Below are 19,836 nucleotides of genomic sequence, written 5' to 3'. Positions count from 1 at the left end.
AAATTCTATTTAGAGGCTACAAAAGATTTCAGACAAACATCTTCCTTGTTTGTTGTTTATTCTGGTAAAAGGAGAGGTCAAAAAGCGACTTCTACCTCTCTTTCCTTTTGGCTTAAAAGCATCATCCGATTGGCTTATGAGACTGCTGGACGGCAGCCTCCTGAAAGAATCACAGCTCACTCCACTAGGGCTGTGGCTTCCACATGGGCCTTCAAGAACGAGGCTTCTGTTGACCAGATATGTAAGGCAGCGACTTGGTCTTCACTGCACACTTTTGCCAAATTTTACAAATTTGATACTTTTGCTTCTTCGGAGGCTATTTTTGGGAGAGGTTTTGCGAGCCGTGGTGCCTTCCGTTTAGGTAACCTGATTTGCTCCCTCCCTTCATCCGTGTCCTAAAGCTTTGGTATTGGTTCCCACAAGTAAGGATGACGCCGTGGACCGGACACACCAATGTTGGAGAAAACAGAATTTATGCTTACCTGATAAATTACTTTCTCCAACGGTGTGTCCGGTCCAAGGCCCGCCCTGGTTTTTTAATCAGGTCTGATGAATTATTTTCTCTAACTACAGTCACCACGGTACCATATGGTTTCTCCTATATATATTTCCTCCTGTCCGTCGGTCGAATGACTGGGGTGGGCGGAGCCTAGGAGGGACTATATGGCCAGCTTTGCTGGGACTCTTTGCCATTTCCTGTTGGGGAAGAGATATCCCACAAGTAAGATGACGCCGTGGACCGGACACACCGTTGGAGAAAGTAATTTGCACCCAGGCCTGTCTCGGGTTACCTCCTGTGGCTCTGGGGACAGCACAGCTTCCTGTGAGTGCCAGTGAGCACCCAGGGCTGAGCATGTTGCAGGGTCATGGGATGTGTATCCAGTCCATTTTGAGAGTGCAGTCCCCTTCCATGTTTTGTATATGTCTAGGGTGATTACAAAAGCCTGTGCACCCTTCACTTGTTCCCAGTTTGTTGGATTGAGAGCTTGCATTGTGTGGCTGTTTTAGGGACCCAGTTTTTGGAAAGGTTTGTCCCATTTGACCAGATGCGGTAACTAACCCTCCCATTTTTGCTTTTAATCTTAGCTGAGTGCTTGTAAGTGAGTGCTGGACTTTCTCTGTGTGTTAATTTTTTTTGTAATTTTTCCTATGGGCCTTGAACCCAGGCCTGTCTGGGTTTAACTGCCGGTGACTCTGGGGACAGCACAGCTTCCTGTGAGTGCCAGTGAGCACCCAGGGCTGAGCATGTTGCAGGGTCATGGGATGTGTACCCAGTCCAGTCTGAGAGTGCAGTCCCCTTCCGTGTTTTGTGTGTGTGTATATATATATATATATATATATTATATATTGTATTATAATGTACCAATTTCTTTTTTTTTTGCAAGTTGCTGATAGTAAACATGAGTATATTGTTTCCTAATAACATTTTATGTAGAAACGGTAAAATGTTTTAGTTCCATATTAGATTTCCTAAAACACTGTGACAAATAGTGCATGTGTGTAATAGTGCCGCTTGCCTTTGGCCCACCAGATTTGCTTAGCTAGCTCCCAGTAGTGCATTGCTGCTCTGGAGCTGTCTTAACATATGTGTTAGGGATTTCACTCATTGTTATAGGTAAATATAGGTAAACAGTTAAATAATAAAACTGCTTAACCATATTAGAAACATTTGTTTTTGCACTTGTGTTCTTTTAAGTTGGGTTTGGGGGGGTACTTTTATATGGCACAGTTGTTTTGCCTATATTCATATTTTCCAGTAAAATTATCACAATTTGAGCTGTAGAAACATTTTCCTACCAAACAATTAAAAAAAACTTGTCGACTTACATATACTCTTCAGCAGTCATTTTATGTGTACTCATTGTAATACAATTCTTGCAGACACCATTAAATTCCCCTCAGCAGTCATTCCTAGAGGAGAGCAGATCTTGTACTAATGCCAGTGAATTGGAGAACGATGACAGCTCTGATGAAAATGAAGAACTGATGGACAGAAGTCGGAGGCGACTAAAGAATCCGTCGAGAAGAGATAGCTATAGTGACAGCAGTGGGTCTGGGGAAGAAGATTTTTTACCTACACAAGATGAGATGTCAGGCTGGGACACAGAACTAAACCAAACTCCAGGCACACCAAGCATCCAGGAAGAGACCATTCGTACCAGCTTTTATACACCACAGGAGTCCCCAAGCAAGCCAGAATTTGATGATAGGTGAGTTGTATATTATACACTAAACTGGAAACTACTACAAACGTATGCGGTTTTTGCCAGCCAGGTGACATTTATGAAGTATCCCTGTGGGGGGCAGTGTAATACTTTGCAATATTATATAATTTTCTGTTATTTATAAATGCTAGTTAAGCTATCCAATACACAAATTAATTGCATAATTTAATATAAATTAATTTAATGGTAATCTGTGCAACAGATATTGAAATATTAAAAATTAAACATGTCCTGGTGAAAATAATGCTATTATATTTTTACTTTATCAGATCATCCTACATCAGTTTTTCTCAATTCCAGTATTTATGGACCCCTAACAGGCCAGAATTAAAGGATTTACCTACCTGAGCACTGTTGTTATAATGATTGACCTAATAAACAGCAGCCTTAGAAGAAAAGTCCTTAAAATCTAGTCTGTTCTTGAGGACTGAAATAAGAAACACTGTCCTATATATGTAACATGCAGATATAATTTGTCATGACTGAGTTGTTAGTATAATGGGCTTCTTATAAGTAAAACCATAGTGTAAGCCCACCATGCACAATTTTGCCAGACCAGTTAGTGTATTACATATTCAAATGTATGTTGAACTGCAATAAATAAAAAAATGCTCTAATGCGCCCCCTGATTAGCAGAGCAGCTATGTTCAGCTCTGGACAAGTTGCGCACCAACACTACAGCTCTTTCCCTTTAATTAGTTGATGAACTAAAGAGCAGTACACTACAAGTTTTCTGTTTTTTTGTTTTATGATGATCTAAAATATCAGAGATATTTTTTTTTTTTAAATTCTTTTTTATTGAGAGCCAACATATGAGTACAGTAATCAACAATTCCATACAGTATCATGAAGTTTACATCCATTAATATAGTAGGTATACCATCCTTTGAGAGACGATATTATTCAGAACATAGCAGAGATTCAGTATATCAGTACATAACAGTTAAGATATTCCGGATGCTAATGACAATTGACATTTTTGGTGTCTACATATGTTTAGCCCACTCATTTTACATTTTCATCCCCAACAAGTCCCCGAGCCCTCCCCCCCCAACTCCAAAACACTAACCACCTTATAACAGTAATAATAAAATAAAAAAAATAAAAAAAAAAAAAGGAGAAAAGGGGTGAATCTCTCCCTCCATCCCCTCCACCCCATCCCCCGCCTCCTTCTGATCTAGAAGAGCATCTCTTCACAATTACCAGTCTCATCTCGAGATTCCATATAGCCGTCTAGGCATTGCCACTCCCCCTTTAATATAGCTGCCAGCACAACCTCCTGGTGCCTGAAAGGCCTCAGTACCTGTCGCTGCAGCGGCGGAGCCAGTGTGAGAATTAGGGGTCGCCACTTTTTAAGGAAGTGGGGGAGCCTTCGCTCTGTATCTAGCTTGGTGTCATATTGTTCAACAAACAGTTGTTTCATTAAGCTCCGTTTGAATTGTGCAATGGAAGGGGGCTGTCTATGAATCCATCTAGTTAGTATGCAGCGCCTCGCCAGTAAAACACATAATGTTAATAGTTTATGTAAATGCTTGTAGGAGTCCTCCCACTGAAAGAGAAACACCTTGCCTATGTCTAAGTTAAGGGAAAGTTGGAAACTTAATCGTACCCAATATTGAAAATGACCCCAAAAGCGTCTAATTAGTGGGCAAGTGAAAAGGTAGTGTCGGAAAGAAGGGGAATCTTCTCTACATTTAACACATCTATTAGGGCACCCCGAGTTCCATTTAGACAATCTGTTAGGGGTGAGGTAGTCCCTATGCAGCAGCCTAATCTGCGCTTCTCTTAGTGGTATTTCTAGAGTGGCTGCTCTAGCCATTTCCAGACTTCTACCCAAGTCTTGGATGTCCAATTGTGGAGAGATGTCGGCCCTAAGCCTTTCTAATATTTGTGTCTGCATCCCCTCCTCCCCTCTTCTTATCAATACTTTATAGAGGTTGGAGATAGCAAAGACCCCTATCTTAAACAGGGTATGTGTGACAGCAAAGGGTGAAGCGTTCCAGAATGTGGGGTTGTCTCTCTGGAGTCCGGTGATATAATGCCTAACCTGTAGGTAAGCATAGAAATGTTTGTGCGGGATGTGAAATCTGTCTCTAATGTCTTGGAAGGATCTAACAGAATGTAGCAAGGGATCCAACAAGTCACCCACAGTTTTAAGCCCCTCGGCGCTCCAGAGGCGAAACGGTTCACAATCATTACCCGCTGGGAATTCTTGATTACCGACAAGGGGGATAAACCTAGGAGATGGGTAGGAGACACCCATATATTTGCTAAGCAGACTCCACGCTTTTAGAGGGTCCCTATACAAGAAATTATTGCGAATTTGTACCGGTGCGTCCTTTAGTCTGACATAGGGCAAGTAGGATAAGGCCGATGGGGCACATCCTGCCTCCTCCAGGTGTGACTCATAAAAATGAGCAGTGTTAAGCTGCCAATCTGTGACAAGTCTTGCTAGAGCGGCCCAATTATATAGTTTTAGATTGGGGAGACCCAAACCCCCACTAAGATAGGGCTGACTAAGTTTGTGGACCGCTATGCGTGACTTCCTCCCTCTCCAAATAAAATTGATCATTGCCCTGTTAAGCATGGCTAAATCCTTTTTTGTCACAAGGAAGGGCAGCATCAATAGGGGGTACATTATCTTAGGCAAGATCGACATTTTTACCAGGTTAATCCGTCCAGACAGCCCCAGAGGAAGATCAGTCCAGCCCCGGAGCTGAGTGGACAGTGTTTTACACCTGTCTGATATATTAAGGTCATAAATCCTTTGAGGATCATTGTGAAGCTGAATTCCCAGGTATGTGAGAGAATTGACCATCACCTTAAATGGGTATGCGTGAGGGGAGTCAGGATGTCTGTGCAGCCACAATATTTCTGATTTGGATGTGTTGACTTTATACCCCGAAAAGCTGCCGAATTCCGAGATAGCTTGTAATATGGGGGATATGTATAGAGCCGGTGATTCCACGAACAAAAGCATATCGTCAGCATATAATGCCAGATGTGTAGGGACACCCCGTATCCGCATTCCAGGAAAGACTTGCTTTAGCTTGAGCGCCAAAGGTTCCAATGCCAGGTCGAACAGTAGAGGGGAGAGTGGGCAGCCCTGTCTGGTCCCTCTCTGTAGAGCAAAGTCAGGGGAAAACAAGCCGTTAGTCAGTATTCTAGCAGTTGGGGAGTCATAAATTTTGTGGATAATATTGAGAAAGGGGCCGTTGAATTTAAACTTGGTCATGGTATTGGTTAAGTGTGTCCAGTCCACTCTGTCGAAAGCCTTTTCTGCATCGAGGGAAAGCAGAAAGGCCTCCGGTCTGTCCGTCACCCCACCCTCAGTCTCCTTCGTCCAGTAGTGATTGATCGCATGGAGAACCCTGCGTAAGTTGACAACAGAGGTACGCTTGAACACAAAGCCTGTTTGGTCAGGGTGAAGTAGGGATGGCAATATAGTTTTCAGTCTAGTGGCCAGGATTTTCGTGAAGATTTTGTAGTCGGTGTTTAGTAATGAGATGGGGCGGTATGACTCTGGCATGGAAGGGTCTTTCCCAGTCTTAGGAATAAGGGTGATGTGGGCAGCGGCAAAATGTTGCGAGGGTAACACGTCTTCCAAAAAGTAAGTATTATATAGTTTAGTTAAAGTCGGTGTAATCTGCGCATGTAGAATCCGGTAGAATTCAGATGGCAAACCATCTGGGCCTGCCGCCTTACCCAATGCCATGGACTTTAGGGTGAGCGTAACTTCATCTGGAACTATGCGAGCATTCAGAAGGTCCGTTTGTTCCCTCGTCAGCTGCGGGAGTTTAATGGTCCTCCAAAAAGAGCTCTGCAGCTCAGGGGGGCCTGGTTGTTGTCTAAGATATAATTGGGAGTAATAATCCGCAAAGCACCTAACTATGCCGTCAGGTGTCCGGAATGTTTTGCCCTGGAAGCGTAATGCCACCACATTAGACCTAGTAGTCTTTGGTTTTGTGAGAGTCAACAAAAGCTTACCCGATCGAGCCCCAAAACGGTAATATTTACTAGCCGTACGAAGCAAACCCGATGCAGCCTGCTGCCCCATAAATGCATCAAACTCTGACTTTACCGCCACATAAGCCTCATAGGCGTCTCGCGTCTTAGATTGACGGAACGCCAGATATGCCCTACCCAGTTTCTTACTAAGGTCGTTATATCTCTGTCGTGTTCTATGTCTGAGATTGGAGGTGTAGGAGATGATGGCACCAGAAAGGACTGTCTTAGCCGCTTCCCAAAAGAGTTGGGGGTTGTCTAAGTGTGCTATGTTATCCGAATAATAGTCTGTCCAGGACTGTGTTAAAAACTTAATAAAGTTTGTGGAGGATGCAAGGTAGGAGGGAAATCTCAAGGTGTTTCTATTAGGGCACGGTCCCCTAGCTCCCATCACCAATTCGATTGGGGCGTGGTCCGATATAACTATATCTCGTATACGACACATCTGGACTTTGCTAGTCAGAGAGTTAGGAATTAGAAAAAGGTCAATTCTAGACAGAGTGGATTTAGCTCTAGAAAGACAAGTAAAATCCCTGCCCTCTGTGTGTAGCAACCTCCAAATATCACACACATCTAAAGATGATTCAAGCATGTTAAAGATCTTAGTTTCAAATCTAGCCTTATAATTGATCTTGGGGTCCCCCCTAGTCGGGTTTTCAATCCACAATCTGTCCAATGTGTGAGATGGGGCAATATTAAAGTCACCTCCGACTATAAGGTTCTCACCCATATGGGGGAGCAAAAATTTCGTTAAGGTCTCCCAGTAATCCTGGGATCTATGATTGGGGGCATAGATGTTACATAGTGTGTAGTCAAGGGAATTAATCCGTGCTTGCACCAATATGAATCTCCCCTCAACATCAGTCTGTACCAGATTAACCTGAGTATCTAAGCGTTTACCAAAAACTATGGCCAGGCCCCTACTAGCGCTAGAATGAGACACAAATTCCACATGACCCACCCAATCTGATCTAAGCTTAAGGTGTTCTACATCAGTTAGGTGTGTTTCCTGTATAAGCGCCACGTCTGCCCCTTGTCGCCTCAGATGGGTAAGTATAGCTTTGCGTTTTATGGGGGAGTTAATACCCCCCACGTTCCATGAGACAAATTTTAATGACATCTTAAATCACCAGAGCACAGAGTACACCCGATGCATCCCGGGAGTAGCGAGGGACAGGGGGAGGAGAGAGAGGGGAAAAAAAAAAAAAAAAAACCATTAACAAAAAGAAAAACTGCAAAGATATGAGATCTGAAAAAACATACTGAGTAATATAAATAACAAGTATAGACCATCCCTGAGATCCCTTGAGAGAAAAGAATCATCCATTGTGTAGGACATAAATACTCATACAATGATATAATCTGCATTGCCCCATGACGTACAAGCATGTCAATGCCATCAAATATTGTAGCCAAACCATCAGGAACATCCAGGGGTACAGGAGGGGGAGCGGCCGCAGGCAACCCCACATCGTAGTGTGACATAGCAGTAATAGCTTGAGTTTTACCCCCCCCGAGCCAGACAAAGTCCGTCCACGAGGGAGAAAGGAATGCACACGGCCGCCCCCCCACAGAGCCCATGACATAAAATTGGACAATACCTGCGAACAAATGGGTGAGCAAAGTAAATACAACAACAAAAAAAGGCAGAACGAGTGATAAAGAAACCAGCAATAATACAACCAATAACAATAGCAGTGACAGCCCCAACATATCAGCAAAACCTCCCGCCACCCCCTCCATCCCCGTCTTTTTGAAAGTCAAGAACCACCCTGGTTTCTTGGGTTTCAGAGGGAGGTCAGGCGCCCCTAAGTTATTGCCGAGCAACAAAACCTCAAAAGAGGTTAGGAGTATGCCCCTCCAGGGCCGCCCGTAGGCAGCCCAGGAGGGACAAAGGGTAATCTGCGCCCACCCCACCAGGAAACCCAGCAGATGATAACAAGTAGAGCCTGCACAAAAGGAAAACAACAAAAGCTTAACAATAACATTTTGTATTTTTTTAAGTAGTATACTCATCTGGGCTTGGAAGTCCATATAGAGGGGGAGCAGGAGGCTCCTACATAGCGTTGTTTCCCCAAGTGAAGTGCCCCCACTGAGCACAAATCCCCCTCCCCTTGAGAGCCAGGAGGGGGGTGAAACATGTTGAATAGAGAGGTAGAAGACCTCCATTTGCATGTCCTATTTTGACAGTTATTGTCACTTAAATTAACCCTCCAGGGGTCCGATCATGTGGGGGGTTGGTGATCCTCCGTTGCAAGATAACTCTGAAGTGCTTGAGGTGTATGGAAGAATTTAACCCCATGAGGAGTATGCAGACGTAACTTAGCTGGATAAAGCAGGGCCACCTGACGGCCCCGCTCGTGGAGCTGTGAACAAAGAGGGGCGAAGTCCCTTCTCTGCTTAGCGACATCCGATGAAAAGTCTTGGAAAAGCAACAGACGGGAGCCCTCAAAGCTAATTTCCTTACGGGCTCTGTAGGCGCGAAGTATCCTGATCTTCTCCTGGAAATTTAAACATTTAAAGATAACCTGTCTAGGTTTTGAGTTGAGGTGTTCAAGGGTACGTTCAGGCCCAATCCGGTGGGCTCTTTCAACATCAATGGGAAGGATGTCGGAGGGGATCCCCAACATTCTCGGGAAGGTCAGAGCAGTGAACTCTAAGAGGTCCTTCCCCTTGACAGATTCTGGGACGCCAATGATGCGTAGGTTATTACGCCTGCTTCTGTTCTCCAGGTCGTCAACCCGATCCTGGAGTAATTTGTTTTGTTTAACCAACTGCTTGAGAGTAATCCCCTGGCTATTCTGTCGATCCTCCACACCAGAGATGCGCAACTCCGCCGTGTTTAGTCTGGAGGAGAATTGTCGCACCTCAGATGTCAGGGTATCCACTCCTGATTGTAAAGATTCCATTTTAGGGAGGAAGAACGATTTAAGCTCCTGCAAGAGAGAGGCCTGATCTGGAATCTGAATTATGGGGTCCCCCATGGCTTGGTGATCATGCTGTAGTTCCACAGGTTGTTTTTGCTTTTTCTCTGCATTTTTCACTCTGTGACTCATGGCGGCAGAAGTAGCAGGGGACAGTCTTTGAAAATATTTGTCAACTTTCATGTGGCCCCACTAGACCGTTAGTCAAGCAATCTCAGCCTAGTCTTGATGACAGAGAAGCAGTGTGTTGTCTAGGAAAGCAGGTTTACTCTTTTTATCGTGTGTGCCAGCTCCAGGGCAGGCCCCCCAGCAGCAAGTGAAATGTAACCAGAATGAAAAAGAGGGGTGTAACAGCAAGGATGAGGGCAGCTAGTGAAGGGCTTTATACTTTATTAAGAAAGGTGACTTGTTTCCCTTCGAGTTTCCCCTCCGCTAAGATATGTGGCAGCGCCAAGCAGGGCCTCTCTCTCCTCCTCTGTTTCAGAGGCAAATCAGTCCTATAAGTGCAAGCTCCCTGTATGATGAGTAGGGGCAGCACCCACAATAATAATGCCAGTCTTTATAAGTCCCAAAAGTATGGCTCAGTATCCGCCCCTTCCACACTTAGTAAGTCTCTAAGGCCAGGTCTCAGGGGAAAAAGTAATCACGTGAAGCCCCCAGGCCCAGGGTCATTCCTCCACTTTTCTCTTAAATGACCGGAATTGTAAAGCAGCAGTTACACGGATGCGGTATAAACAAAACCGCTCCGTGAAGATAGGTTGTTACCTGCCCTCCGATACTCCGGCAACAGCGTGGTGTGTGTGGTGCGGCCCGCCACGCTGGAAACAAAGATGGCGATGATGCGGCCGGAGCGCGATGCGTCTCAAGGCTCCCGGTTGCCAGGACTGATGGTATGTCCTGCTCACTTAGGGTCGATGGCCGGCGCAAGTAGTCTCCTACCCGGCAAATCAGTTGTGAGAGGCTGGGCAGCGTCGTAATAGCATGCAAAGGTACTTAGTTATCTGCTGGCTTGCGGAGCTCCATCTAAACACGTCTGCCCTGTAAGCCTGCCCACCGGAAGTCCATCAGAGATATTTTTAATTATTATTTTACAGGAAAACCACTAAACCATCAAAACCATCATGATTACTATCTAGCAGAAACACAACTAAAATGTTTGTCCATTTCTTGCAAAGAATTTGTTAGGAATCAAATAACGCGATATATTTAGCTAACAGAAAAATTCTATAAGCTAAAATACAACTATCCAGTCCAATGGATGCAGGTCAATTCTAGCTATCATAACCACAATTGGTGCAACACCAATAACTAAATATAAGGATCACATAGAATGAACCCCAAGAAAAGTAAGAATGCTTAGCCCAGTTCTTTACTTTATGCCCTGTCCCAGGTTGGCCATCTTTTTTGGAAGGTGGAAAAAGAGTGTGTCTAGTTACTGGTTCTGCTAATTTTATGCCCAATTCACTAGAGTGTATATTAGTATACTCCAATCAAAGGCTATTTGGGAGTAGGCCGAAAGCCTTGTCTAGACAATAAAGGTTCATCTGAGGGAAGTGATTTCTTGCATGAAATAGACCTTATGCGTTTACACATAGTTTGCTTTAAGGAGTGACTATGTGAATATACCAGGAATAAATTATCTGCCCAAAGTTATGACCTCAGATGGCTGTTACCACTAATTTGAGCCATTTCTCTAGATAAGGGAATTGTGGGTCTGCAGGTTAATGAGCAGATTTTCATATGTTTAGAAAGGAACATTATTTGGTTTCTTAGTCTGTGTTTTGTTTTATTTCTAGCAATCCTCCTTCTCCTATTCCAAATGATCTGACACCATTCCAGAGTGGAAATATTTCTCAGATCTCCCTTACAGAAACCTACCTTACAAAGTCAAAGTCCTTCCTAGAGGACAATTTATCCTTGAGGAATTTGGGATTAAAAGACTTGGAGGAGTTTGAACCAGTAAGTTTTAATGGTGCTAAAGATGTTTCAGTTTCTATATATTTTATTTGCTTTAATTGAAAAAGGGCCTGTAATTGTTTTTTTAAATTCCCGAATAAAGCAATTGTTGTCATTTTTGCAGAAACATGTCTCTTTCTACCTGTAAAAGGATATCAAGCACCTTGAAATTGTAATGTCAAATGTTTAATTATTCCCAATTAAAACTTTACAATATGTTTTCATTATTTATTTTGCCCGCTTTACTGTAAGTTAGGTCTAAATATTGTGCGTTTTGCAATTCTGAGAATTGAAAGTGCATACTGCAGAATTCACAAGCTTAACCCAGCTGTTAATCTGTCCATAACTGGCTTCAGCAAGGGGATACGATTAGCACAAAAAAATAATAATAATATATATATATATATATATATATATATATATATATATATATATGTATCCAAAAAGGTCCGCACTCACTGAATTTTTAGTTGTAGTGTTTTATTCAAAGGTGACATTTCGGGAAAATCATTTGAATAAAACACAAAAACTATAAATCTAGTGAGTGCGGATACTTATAGCGTTGTTTGCTCACAATACATTGATATGCAATCTGTTGTAGTCAGTGAATTAAGGGTGCTCAAATCAATAATTTCCCCTTTTAAGCCATACACAGGAACTTTAATGTGACATAACTGTGATCCTTTTTGTGGCTTTTTAGTATGTTTAAGTATTAGCTCATATACATGAATTTGCTATCTTAGATCACTATAACTTCCAAAAACGAAAATCTAATTTGTTTTCTCAAATCACTCAAATTACAAAATCCGGAAAAATATAAACTAACACTCAGTAACATCCACTTGCTGGCACAATTTATAAAGATTAGTACAGTAGTTTGTTTTCTCTAAAAATAAAACCCCAAAAAAATCCCATAGATCTTTCCATTCAGTAATGGGATTTTTCCTATGTTAATAATGAAACAAAAAGCTTCAATAAGGGATCAGTGTCGTAATTTCTGTTTGGGTGATGTCAGGGAAAGGAAGGGTCAGGCGGCCATTACAAAACGGCCGGAGTAGGAGAAGTGTTTTTACTTGCAAGATATTTTTTTATCCAAATTGGGCTACAGTTTGCAGTAAAACTCGTTACTTACATAATCTAAAGAAGTTATAATAATTTTTGGGTTGACTTGCTCTTTAATCTTTGTACGTTTGAGCTTTGCTATTAGCTGTTGACATGCAACTTTATATGACATTGGTACATGTATAATAGATTGAATATATCTACAATTCTTTGATGTTGAATGTAGCTATACAGGTATATGTGTTATGGTGCATATGTACAAGATTGTAATAGGCTCAGAAGCGTGCAAATGTCTGCAGCAGTTTTGCAAGAATGTTATACATTATTTCCTGCCATGTTGTACTATATACATGCGCACGCTACCTACCTAGGCATCTCTTCAACAAAGAATACCATGAAATCTAAGCAGATATGATAATGGAAGTAAAATGGAAACTTTTTTAAAATTGTATGCTCTGTCTGAATCATGAGACAATTTTTGGGTTTCATGTCCCTTTAACCCCTTAATGTATGTCGCTGGTCCTTGAATGGGGATTGCTATTTTGATAGTGCTGTCTCGCCACTTGTGGCGAAACCTGCGCTACTATGACCTTAAAAACCCTTAATGACCAGTGACAATTCCATTTGAGCATGTAATTGTAAGAAACGTTTAAAATCACTTCTATTAAATTTACTTTGTCCATATGTACATAACCTCAGCTGCAGTGACACCGCTTTTAAAATCAATAAATATAAATATTGTTAAAAACTATACTTTTAAAATATTAAAAGTGACAGTATAGTGATTGATTAAACATGCCCAGTATACCCATCATGCACAGAAACAATTGGCATTCAGGTGGTTTAACAGTGGTGAGGATGGAATCAAATTGTAATACATTAATCTCACACATACAAATGACCATTTCCCTTACACAGTTGACAAAGGGGTTAATTCATAAGAACTGTTCTGGAAGGGCTATTGTATATGTCAGTTTCATGTGGCTTCTCAGTTTCTATCTTGAAGTTTCTGTTGGTAACAAGTTCTTGGCTGGGGGCTTTTAACACACAGATGCATTTTGCATTGTGATTATTCGAAAAATACTGACCTATTCCTAAGGGAAAACAATAAAAAACCTTTTGGGGGCAAATTGCCAATAGATTGTGATCAACCCACCGTAATATGCAAGCATTACTGCAATAATTAAATACTGTAACAGATCATTTTTTCTTTTTGCAGTTTTATGTCGCATTACATTCTTCAGGGTACAGATTAATAAAATTAAACTGCCAATTTTATTACCCTGTAATTGATATTAATTGTGTCCAATTATTATTATTTTTTAGGAAGTTGAGCTGCATGTCACTCTGACAAAATCAGAGAAAGGAAGTCTGGGTTTCACAGTGACCAAAGCAAATGATTGTGTTGGTTGCTATGTGCATGACATTATTCAGGATCCTGCCAAGAGTGACGGACGCCTACAGCCAGGAGATAGACTTATTAAAGTATGTTTGAATGGGAAATTTACTTGGCATCTTTCTTACACTTTCTTAAACTTAATTTATTGTTTCTTTTGATTGGATGCATTTTTGTTACTTGCCCTAAATTTAAGTTATAATTCCTGTTTAAAGGGATAGTAAACACAATTTATTTTTCTTTCCTGATTCAGATAGAGCAAGCAATTTTAAGCAACTTTCTAATTTACTCCTATTATCACATTTTATTTGTTCTCTTGGTATCTTTATTTGAAAAGCAGGAATGTAAAGCTTAAGAGCTGGCCCATTTTTGGTTGAGAACCTGGGTTGCACTTGCTTATTGGTTTGCTAAATGCAGCCACCAATCACAAGCGCTAGCCAGGGTGCTGAAACAAAAAATGGGCCGGCTCCTTGGCTTATATTCGTAATTTTTCTAATAAAGATACCAAGAGAATGAAGAAAAATTGATAATAGGGGTAAATTAGAAAGTCGCTTAAAATTGCTTGCTCTATCTGAATCATGAAAGAAAAAAATTGGGTTTACTATTCTTTTAATCACTACTTTCCAAACTGGTTCAATAACAATGTTTTTTTGTTTGTGGGGGAGTTGTTTTTTTTTTGTCTTTTTTTTTCTCAATTAACCCCTTCATGCCGGTTCCAATGTAAACACTTGCTTGAAAAATGGCCGGGATCGGATCATGGTGGGACTGCCTACAATGCTAGGTATGCCACTCAGCACGATTTTGCATTAAACCAAAGGAGGAAGCTGCAGGACGCCAAAAAAGGTAGCACGTTCCATGTCATCCTAAGGGTGTTAAAGCCCAGCACTGTTATGGCGGCTTGGAACGTCCTAAGGGCGTGAATGGGTTAAAGGGACATTTAAATAATTTATTTTATTTTTGAATGCAAGCATTACTTTAAAAACCTATTACAGTTTTTGATTTTGTAAAAAAACAAAATACAGATATATTGTTTTCATTTTGGTAAACCCTATCCTCAATTGGGGGCCTTGTCCTTACTAGCCAGGGAGCAGTTTACCCCTAGGCTTCAGCTGTGTACCAACATACATATCCTGTTAGATCCTATATACATTTAAACAACTTAATGTGAATATCGATAAATGGTAACTGCTTATCATTAATACGCAAGGTAGTAAATGTTTGAATTTAATTTTCATTTCTTTTTTTTTGGACATTATACAATTTTTTATATATTTTTTTTTTTGGGTCCTCACATTTTGTGACCTTTATTTCTGTAGGTTAACAATGTTGATGTCACAAACATGAGTCACACAGAAGCGGTAAATTTACTAAGAGCAGCGCCGAAAACTGTGCGTCTCGTACTAGGCCGCGTACTTGAGATCCCTAAACCACAAGTGCCTTCTCATCTTCTCCCTGAGATTACACTTTCATGTAGCAAAAGAGAGATGGGTACGTCTTAAGCTTTCTGTTTATTAACATCTGCATAGTGTATTATGTTTTGCTTTGCATGAAATAATGAACACGGTGCTTTATTTGTATTTTCCCCTGTAGGCCTTTGTCTAGCGGGCGGTCATGACAGCCTTTCACAGGTTGTTTATATAGAAGATATCAAGCCTGGGTCTGCAGTAGATCTCGAAGGAAGCCTAAAACCTTTAGACATTATTCACTACATAAATGGATCCAGCACATTAAACATGACGTTAGTAGAAGCAGAAAGAGCCTTGGAATTTTCTCTCCCTACCGTGGTCCTGAAAGCTACAAGGTACGAGCGCATTAGCAACGCTATGTATTTTATTCTTGTATTAAAATTAATGGACCTATTTTAAAAGTCTGAGTTTTCAGTAGTTTATTTCAGAACAGTTTAAAGGACATTATAGTACAAGAACTGCTGGTCCCAATTAGAAAGCAGCAGGTGAGCCTGGCGACAGTCTCACAACCTCGCCAATCGCCAGCTGTATCTAACTTGGCAGCTACAGTGCGTATGGCTCCAAGCAGCTGTGTGTGGGTTAATCACAGAGTTGTTGCGTTACAAGTGCAAAAATTGCATGTGCGCTAAAGGATTAGAATATGCACTTTTTCCTACACTAGACTATCCTTTTGAAATGTCATCTCAATAAAGTGATAAAGGGAAAGTAAACATAAAATATATAATCAAGCTTTGTGCTATAAGTTCACTCTGCATGCGGTACAGCATCTTATTGTCTGTGGCGCCCATCTTTAAGAAAAATTGAAAAGTGTAAACAGAGCACGTTGGGTTTGCACAAGGTAATTTGAAAACATTTTGTAATACATGCTGGAAATGTAGGTAATCATTTAGTCATTTAAATGCTTGATTACATATTTATGTTTACTAAACCTTTAATCTTAACATAACTTTTTACATTTTTTAAAATGGACATAGATTAGAACAATGAAAAGATACAACTCACAACATTTCCACACATTTGTGTGCAATTTTTTATTTTAAATAAATGTTTTATTACACTTTTTTTTTTTATCCTTCAATTTGCAATTGAAAAATCTGTTCCTTTATCAAAGAACTAAGCGTATCTTGCAATATCATTCTATAATGTTATTATGTATGCACTTGACAGCAGTTTTTCAGAAAGCAAGACAGCAACATTTGCCACAAAATACACTGAGCACTAGGCCTTTGGCTTGTGAAAGTGCAACACACTAAGTTCTGGATTTGCACAGATCTTAGGGCTAGATTTATTAAAGCCCTACGGCTGCAAGTTCTCACAAGAACTTGCTCGCCGTCATTTATCAAGCAGCGGTCACCAGACCGCCGCTACCCTAACCTCTTCGCCACCTCTAATGTGGCAAAATTCAATCTCCTCGGTCTAGTCAGACCGAGGAGATTGACAGCTCCTGCCCGCGTGTGATTGGCTGTGCGCGGGCAGGGGGCGGGATTGCACGCAAGCTCAAAATTGCGCTCGTGTGCAATGGCGAATACCTGCGGGTAATTTCGCCCCGCCACAGGCGAGCTGAGGTGTACAGGGGCGCGTATACGCGCCCCTGTCTGCCTCCGCTTTAATAAATCTAGCCCTTAGTGTGTGGCAATTTTACAAAAAGTAATCCAGCTCCGAAAAGAGCTGAAGGATGCGAGCGACTGCCTTCTGTCTTTTGAAGCTTGCGTAACTGCCGAATACACAGGCCTCGCACCACCTCTCACCCTTGTAATAGTAATCAGCCAGAACTCAAAACTGATACATGTTTGTTTTATTTTTTTTTGGGGGGGGGTTGTTTTTTCTTTTTTGAGGCTGGTTTTACAAGCCCATAATATTTTAATATTTACATTGTTTCTTTTTCTTTCTCCCCTCTTCCCATTTCACCCTCTTCCTTCCTCTTCTTAACATTTGTTTGTAATATGGACATTTTCAATAAAGATTGCATTTAGAGGGAAATCTCAGAAAAGCAAATTTTAGAAGGAATATGCAGTAAATTGGAAATTGGTAGGCCTGTTAATATAAACCAATTAGTCTCATTATCTCTTTCACTATATTTAATTAGAGTGCCTTTATTATTTTATCACTTTTGATGATGTTATAGATACATTGTTATACATATTGATGCACTTTTATATCACTTTTTTTTTTTTTTTTTAAATTATGGATATTGTATTCTCATTTCATATACAGGGAAGGAAGTCCAGTAAATCCAAAGAACATGAACATTTTAAATTCAAGTCCAGTATCTGCCAAAATGAACGGTAAAAGATCTCTGTTTTTTAGTGTCCTCTCATTTGTGCAGGACACCTTCAACAAAATTGTTCAATAAAGGATCACATCACACTCATAGCTAAAACAGCCGTTTCTAGAATCCTGTATGGTACTGCAGGTTGTCATGGGATACAGTCACCTGTATAGCAAGTTTGGAGAAATATGTTGTGTAGTTATGAGTTAAATTTCATTTGTAATAAAAAGTCAAATGATCTCTGATTTTAATACATTCCTAGAGCATGGCAATGTTTAATGATCCAAGGATATCTCACTTCTTTGTTTAAATACATTACACAGCAGGGTATTTCTTTCATCTGTCTTATAGTTTTTTACAACTCACATCTGGTAGTGTCTTCTTCGATAAAACAGTCTTAGGGGGGAGGCTGTTCTGCATTTATGAACAATATTATATTGCACCACTTGTGTCTACTTTTGAACTCTGTTGACCCTTTTGGAATATATATAAAACACAGGGTATTTATAAACTACATGTTAATAATACAAACTAATGTCATCTTTATTGTAATTTTAAAATCCTATTTGCAGTGGTTGTTGCTTAAAGTTTGTCTCATTGAGATTTACTTTTTCCTAGGTTATTCCAGTATAGACCAGTTAAGACGATCAGAAGAAGCTTCTGATGTTTATACTCCAGAGGTAAATATTACTTTACAGTTGTGAGCACTAGGGTTGTGCTTAAAGGGACAGTCTAGTCAAAATAAATGCTAAAGCCGCCTCTTATCTCAGTGCATTTTGACAGTTTTTCATAGCTAGAAACATTGCTAGTTCATGTGTGCCATATAGATAACATTGTGCTCACTCCCATGTAGTTACCTAGAATTGTTCACTGATTCGCTAAAATGCAAGTCTGTCAAAAGCACTGAGATAAGTGGCAGTCTGCAGAGGTTTAAAACTGGGGAATGGGTAATAAATGGATTAAACAATAAAAATTCTGAAGTAGACTGTCCCTTTGGTGCATTTTATGCAGATCCTCCTACAATTCATGATTTTTGCAGTTATAGAAACATTTGTATTAACAAACCTAATGTTTTATGCAAGATTGTCTTTATTAGATTTTTTTTTTTTTTTTAAATCCTTTATTGTTTAAAATTATTACAGTACACTTGCCACAAATATAAAGTGTGTAAACAAGTTAAACTGATGCCCTACTATATTAAAGTAACAGGATTAAAACAAATGCAGATCTATTAATGTAAAACAGGGATTGCCAACTTAAAAGCCCGAGGGCTATATGTAGCCCTTGGCTCTTGTTTTTGTGGTCCTTCAGAAAAAGCAGACCTAACAACCAGTGCCATAGTTTTTGTGGCACTAGGAAAAAGTGTAAATAAAATGTGTGCTTTAGGGTGACCACAACTCAAAATAACTCTGTGGAACAGCAGACATAATGTAACCTGCAACCTTACCTTAAGTATATCATTTTATAATATTTGTTTAATAGCCATACATTTATATGCGACCCTAAGGCTTCTAAAATATTGATCTGTGGCCCCGGTGTGCTAGGAAGTTGGCAATCCCTGATGTAAAATATTGATTCAAATAAATTGCTAGACCAGGATAGTTTTATCCTTAAGAGTACAACATTAAGCATTTTGTATTTGTTGTCTATTGATAAAGCTACAGTATTTAGTTGATTATTTTAAAATGAAAATGAAATTCAGTTATAAAAATGCATTATGTAAGGCCTTGGTGGTTTTCTTGCACACCTCTGTGATTTTTACATTTAAAATGTAATCCAAACATGTGCATTTTTGCTTCTTTGAGTTTACAGATTGAAATGCTGTCTTGCAATCTCACTGTGTTTTTTATTGGTATATTTCTCTTCTTTCTAACTGCTGATGTTTATTTGTATACATTTATTGTAAGATTAGGTTATACAGGGGGCTTATTTAATGAAAACATACCATCTGCTAATGGCTACACTCCCTTGGTGTGATTCTGTAGTTTTCTTCTGCATTTAAAGGGACAGTATACACTCATTTTCATATAACTGCATGTAATAGACACTACTATAAAGAATAAGATGCACAGATACTGATATAAAAATCCAGTCTAAAACTGTTTGAAAACTTATTTAGAAGCTGTCAGTTTGGCTCTGTTGAAAAGGTAGCTGGAAAGCCCACTGCAAGTGGCAAATAAGACACTCCCCCCCTCCCCCTTATTTTGCATATGAAAAGACCTTTTACACACACAGGAGCAAGCTGGAGAAGGTAGCTGACAGTATTCACATAAAACTTTGGGGCTTGGTTAGGAGACTGAAAATCAGAGCAATGTTATTTAAAAATAAGCAAAACTATACATTTATTTAAAAAAAAAACTTTATGGGCTATATAAATAGATTATCTACAAAACATTTATGCAAAGAAAAAATGAGTGTATAATGTCCCTTTAAGAGTGATCTTCCACACAGTGGGAAAAAGTTAATTCTTTCTACATACTTTGAAGAATGAATATAAGGTGCAAGGTGTAGCTAATATGCACTTCTAAAACAG

At 40.1% G+C, this 19,836-nt stretch overlaps 1 protein-coding gene across 2 annotated transcripts in view; it reads left to right on the top strand.

Annotated features, from left to right (window-relative positions):
* Nucleotides 1-19,836, top strand: part of PTPN13 (protein tyrosine phosphatase non-receptor type 13) — a 565,956-nt gene that overhangs the window by 461,806 nt on the left and 84,314 nt on the right. For both annotated transcript variants that reach the window (XM_053703380.1, XM_053703379.1), the window contains exons 31-37: nucleotides 1,882-2,210; nucleotides 10,951-11,113; nucleotides 13,499-13,657; nucleotides 14,885-15,056; nucleotides 15,159-15,369; nucleotides 17,249-17,319; nucleotides 17,922-17,983. In XM_053703380.1, coding sequence (XP_053559355.1) covers nucleotides 1,882-2,210; nucleotides 10,951-11,113; nucleotides 13,499-13,657; nucleotides 14,885-15,056; nucleotides 15,159-15,369; nucleotides 17,249-17,319; nucleotides 17,922-17,983 — 1,167 coding nt within the window. The remainder of the gene's footprint in view (nucleotides 1-1,881; nucleotides 2,211-10,950; nucleotides 11,114-13,498; nucleotides 13,658-14,884; nucleotides 15,057-15,158; nucleotides 15,370-17,248; nucleotides 17,320-17,921; nucleotides 17,984-19,836) is intronic.

Source organism: Bombina bombina, chromosome 2 (genome assembly GCF_027579735.1).
Source record: "Bombina bombina isolate aBomBom1 chromosome 2, aBomBom1.pri, whole genome shotgun sequence".
Classification (NCBI taxonomy): domain Eukaryota; kingdom Metazoa; phylum Chordata; class Amphibia; order Anura; family Bombinatoridae; genus Bombina; species Bombina bombina.
This window is presented reverse-complemented; position numbering and strand designations above follow the sequence as displayed.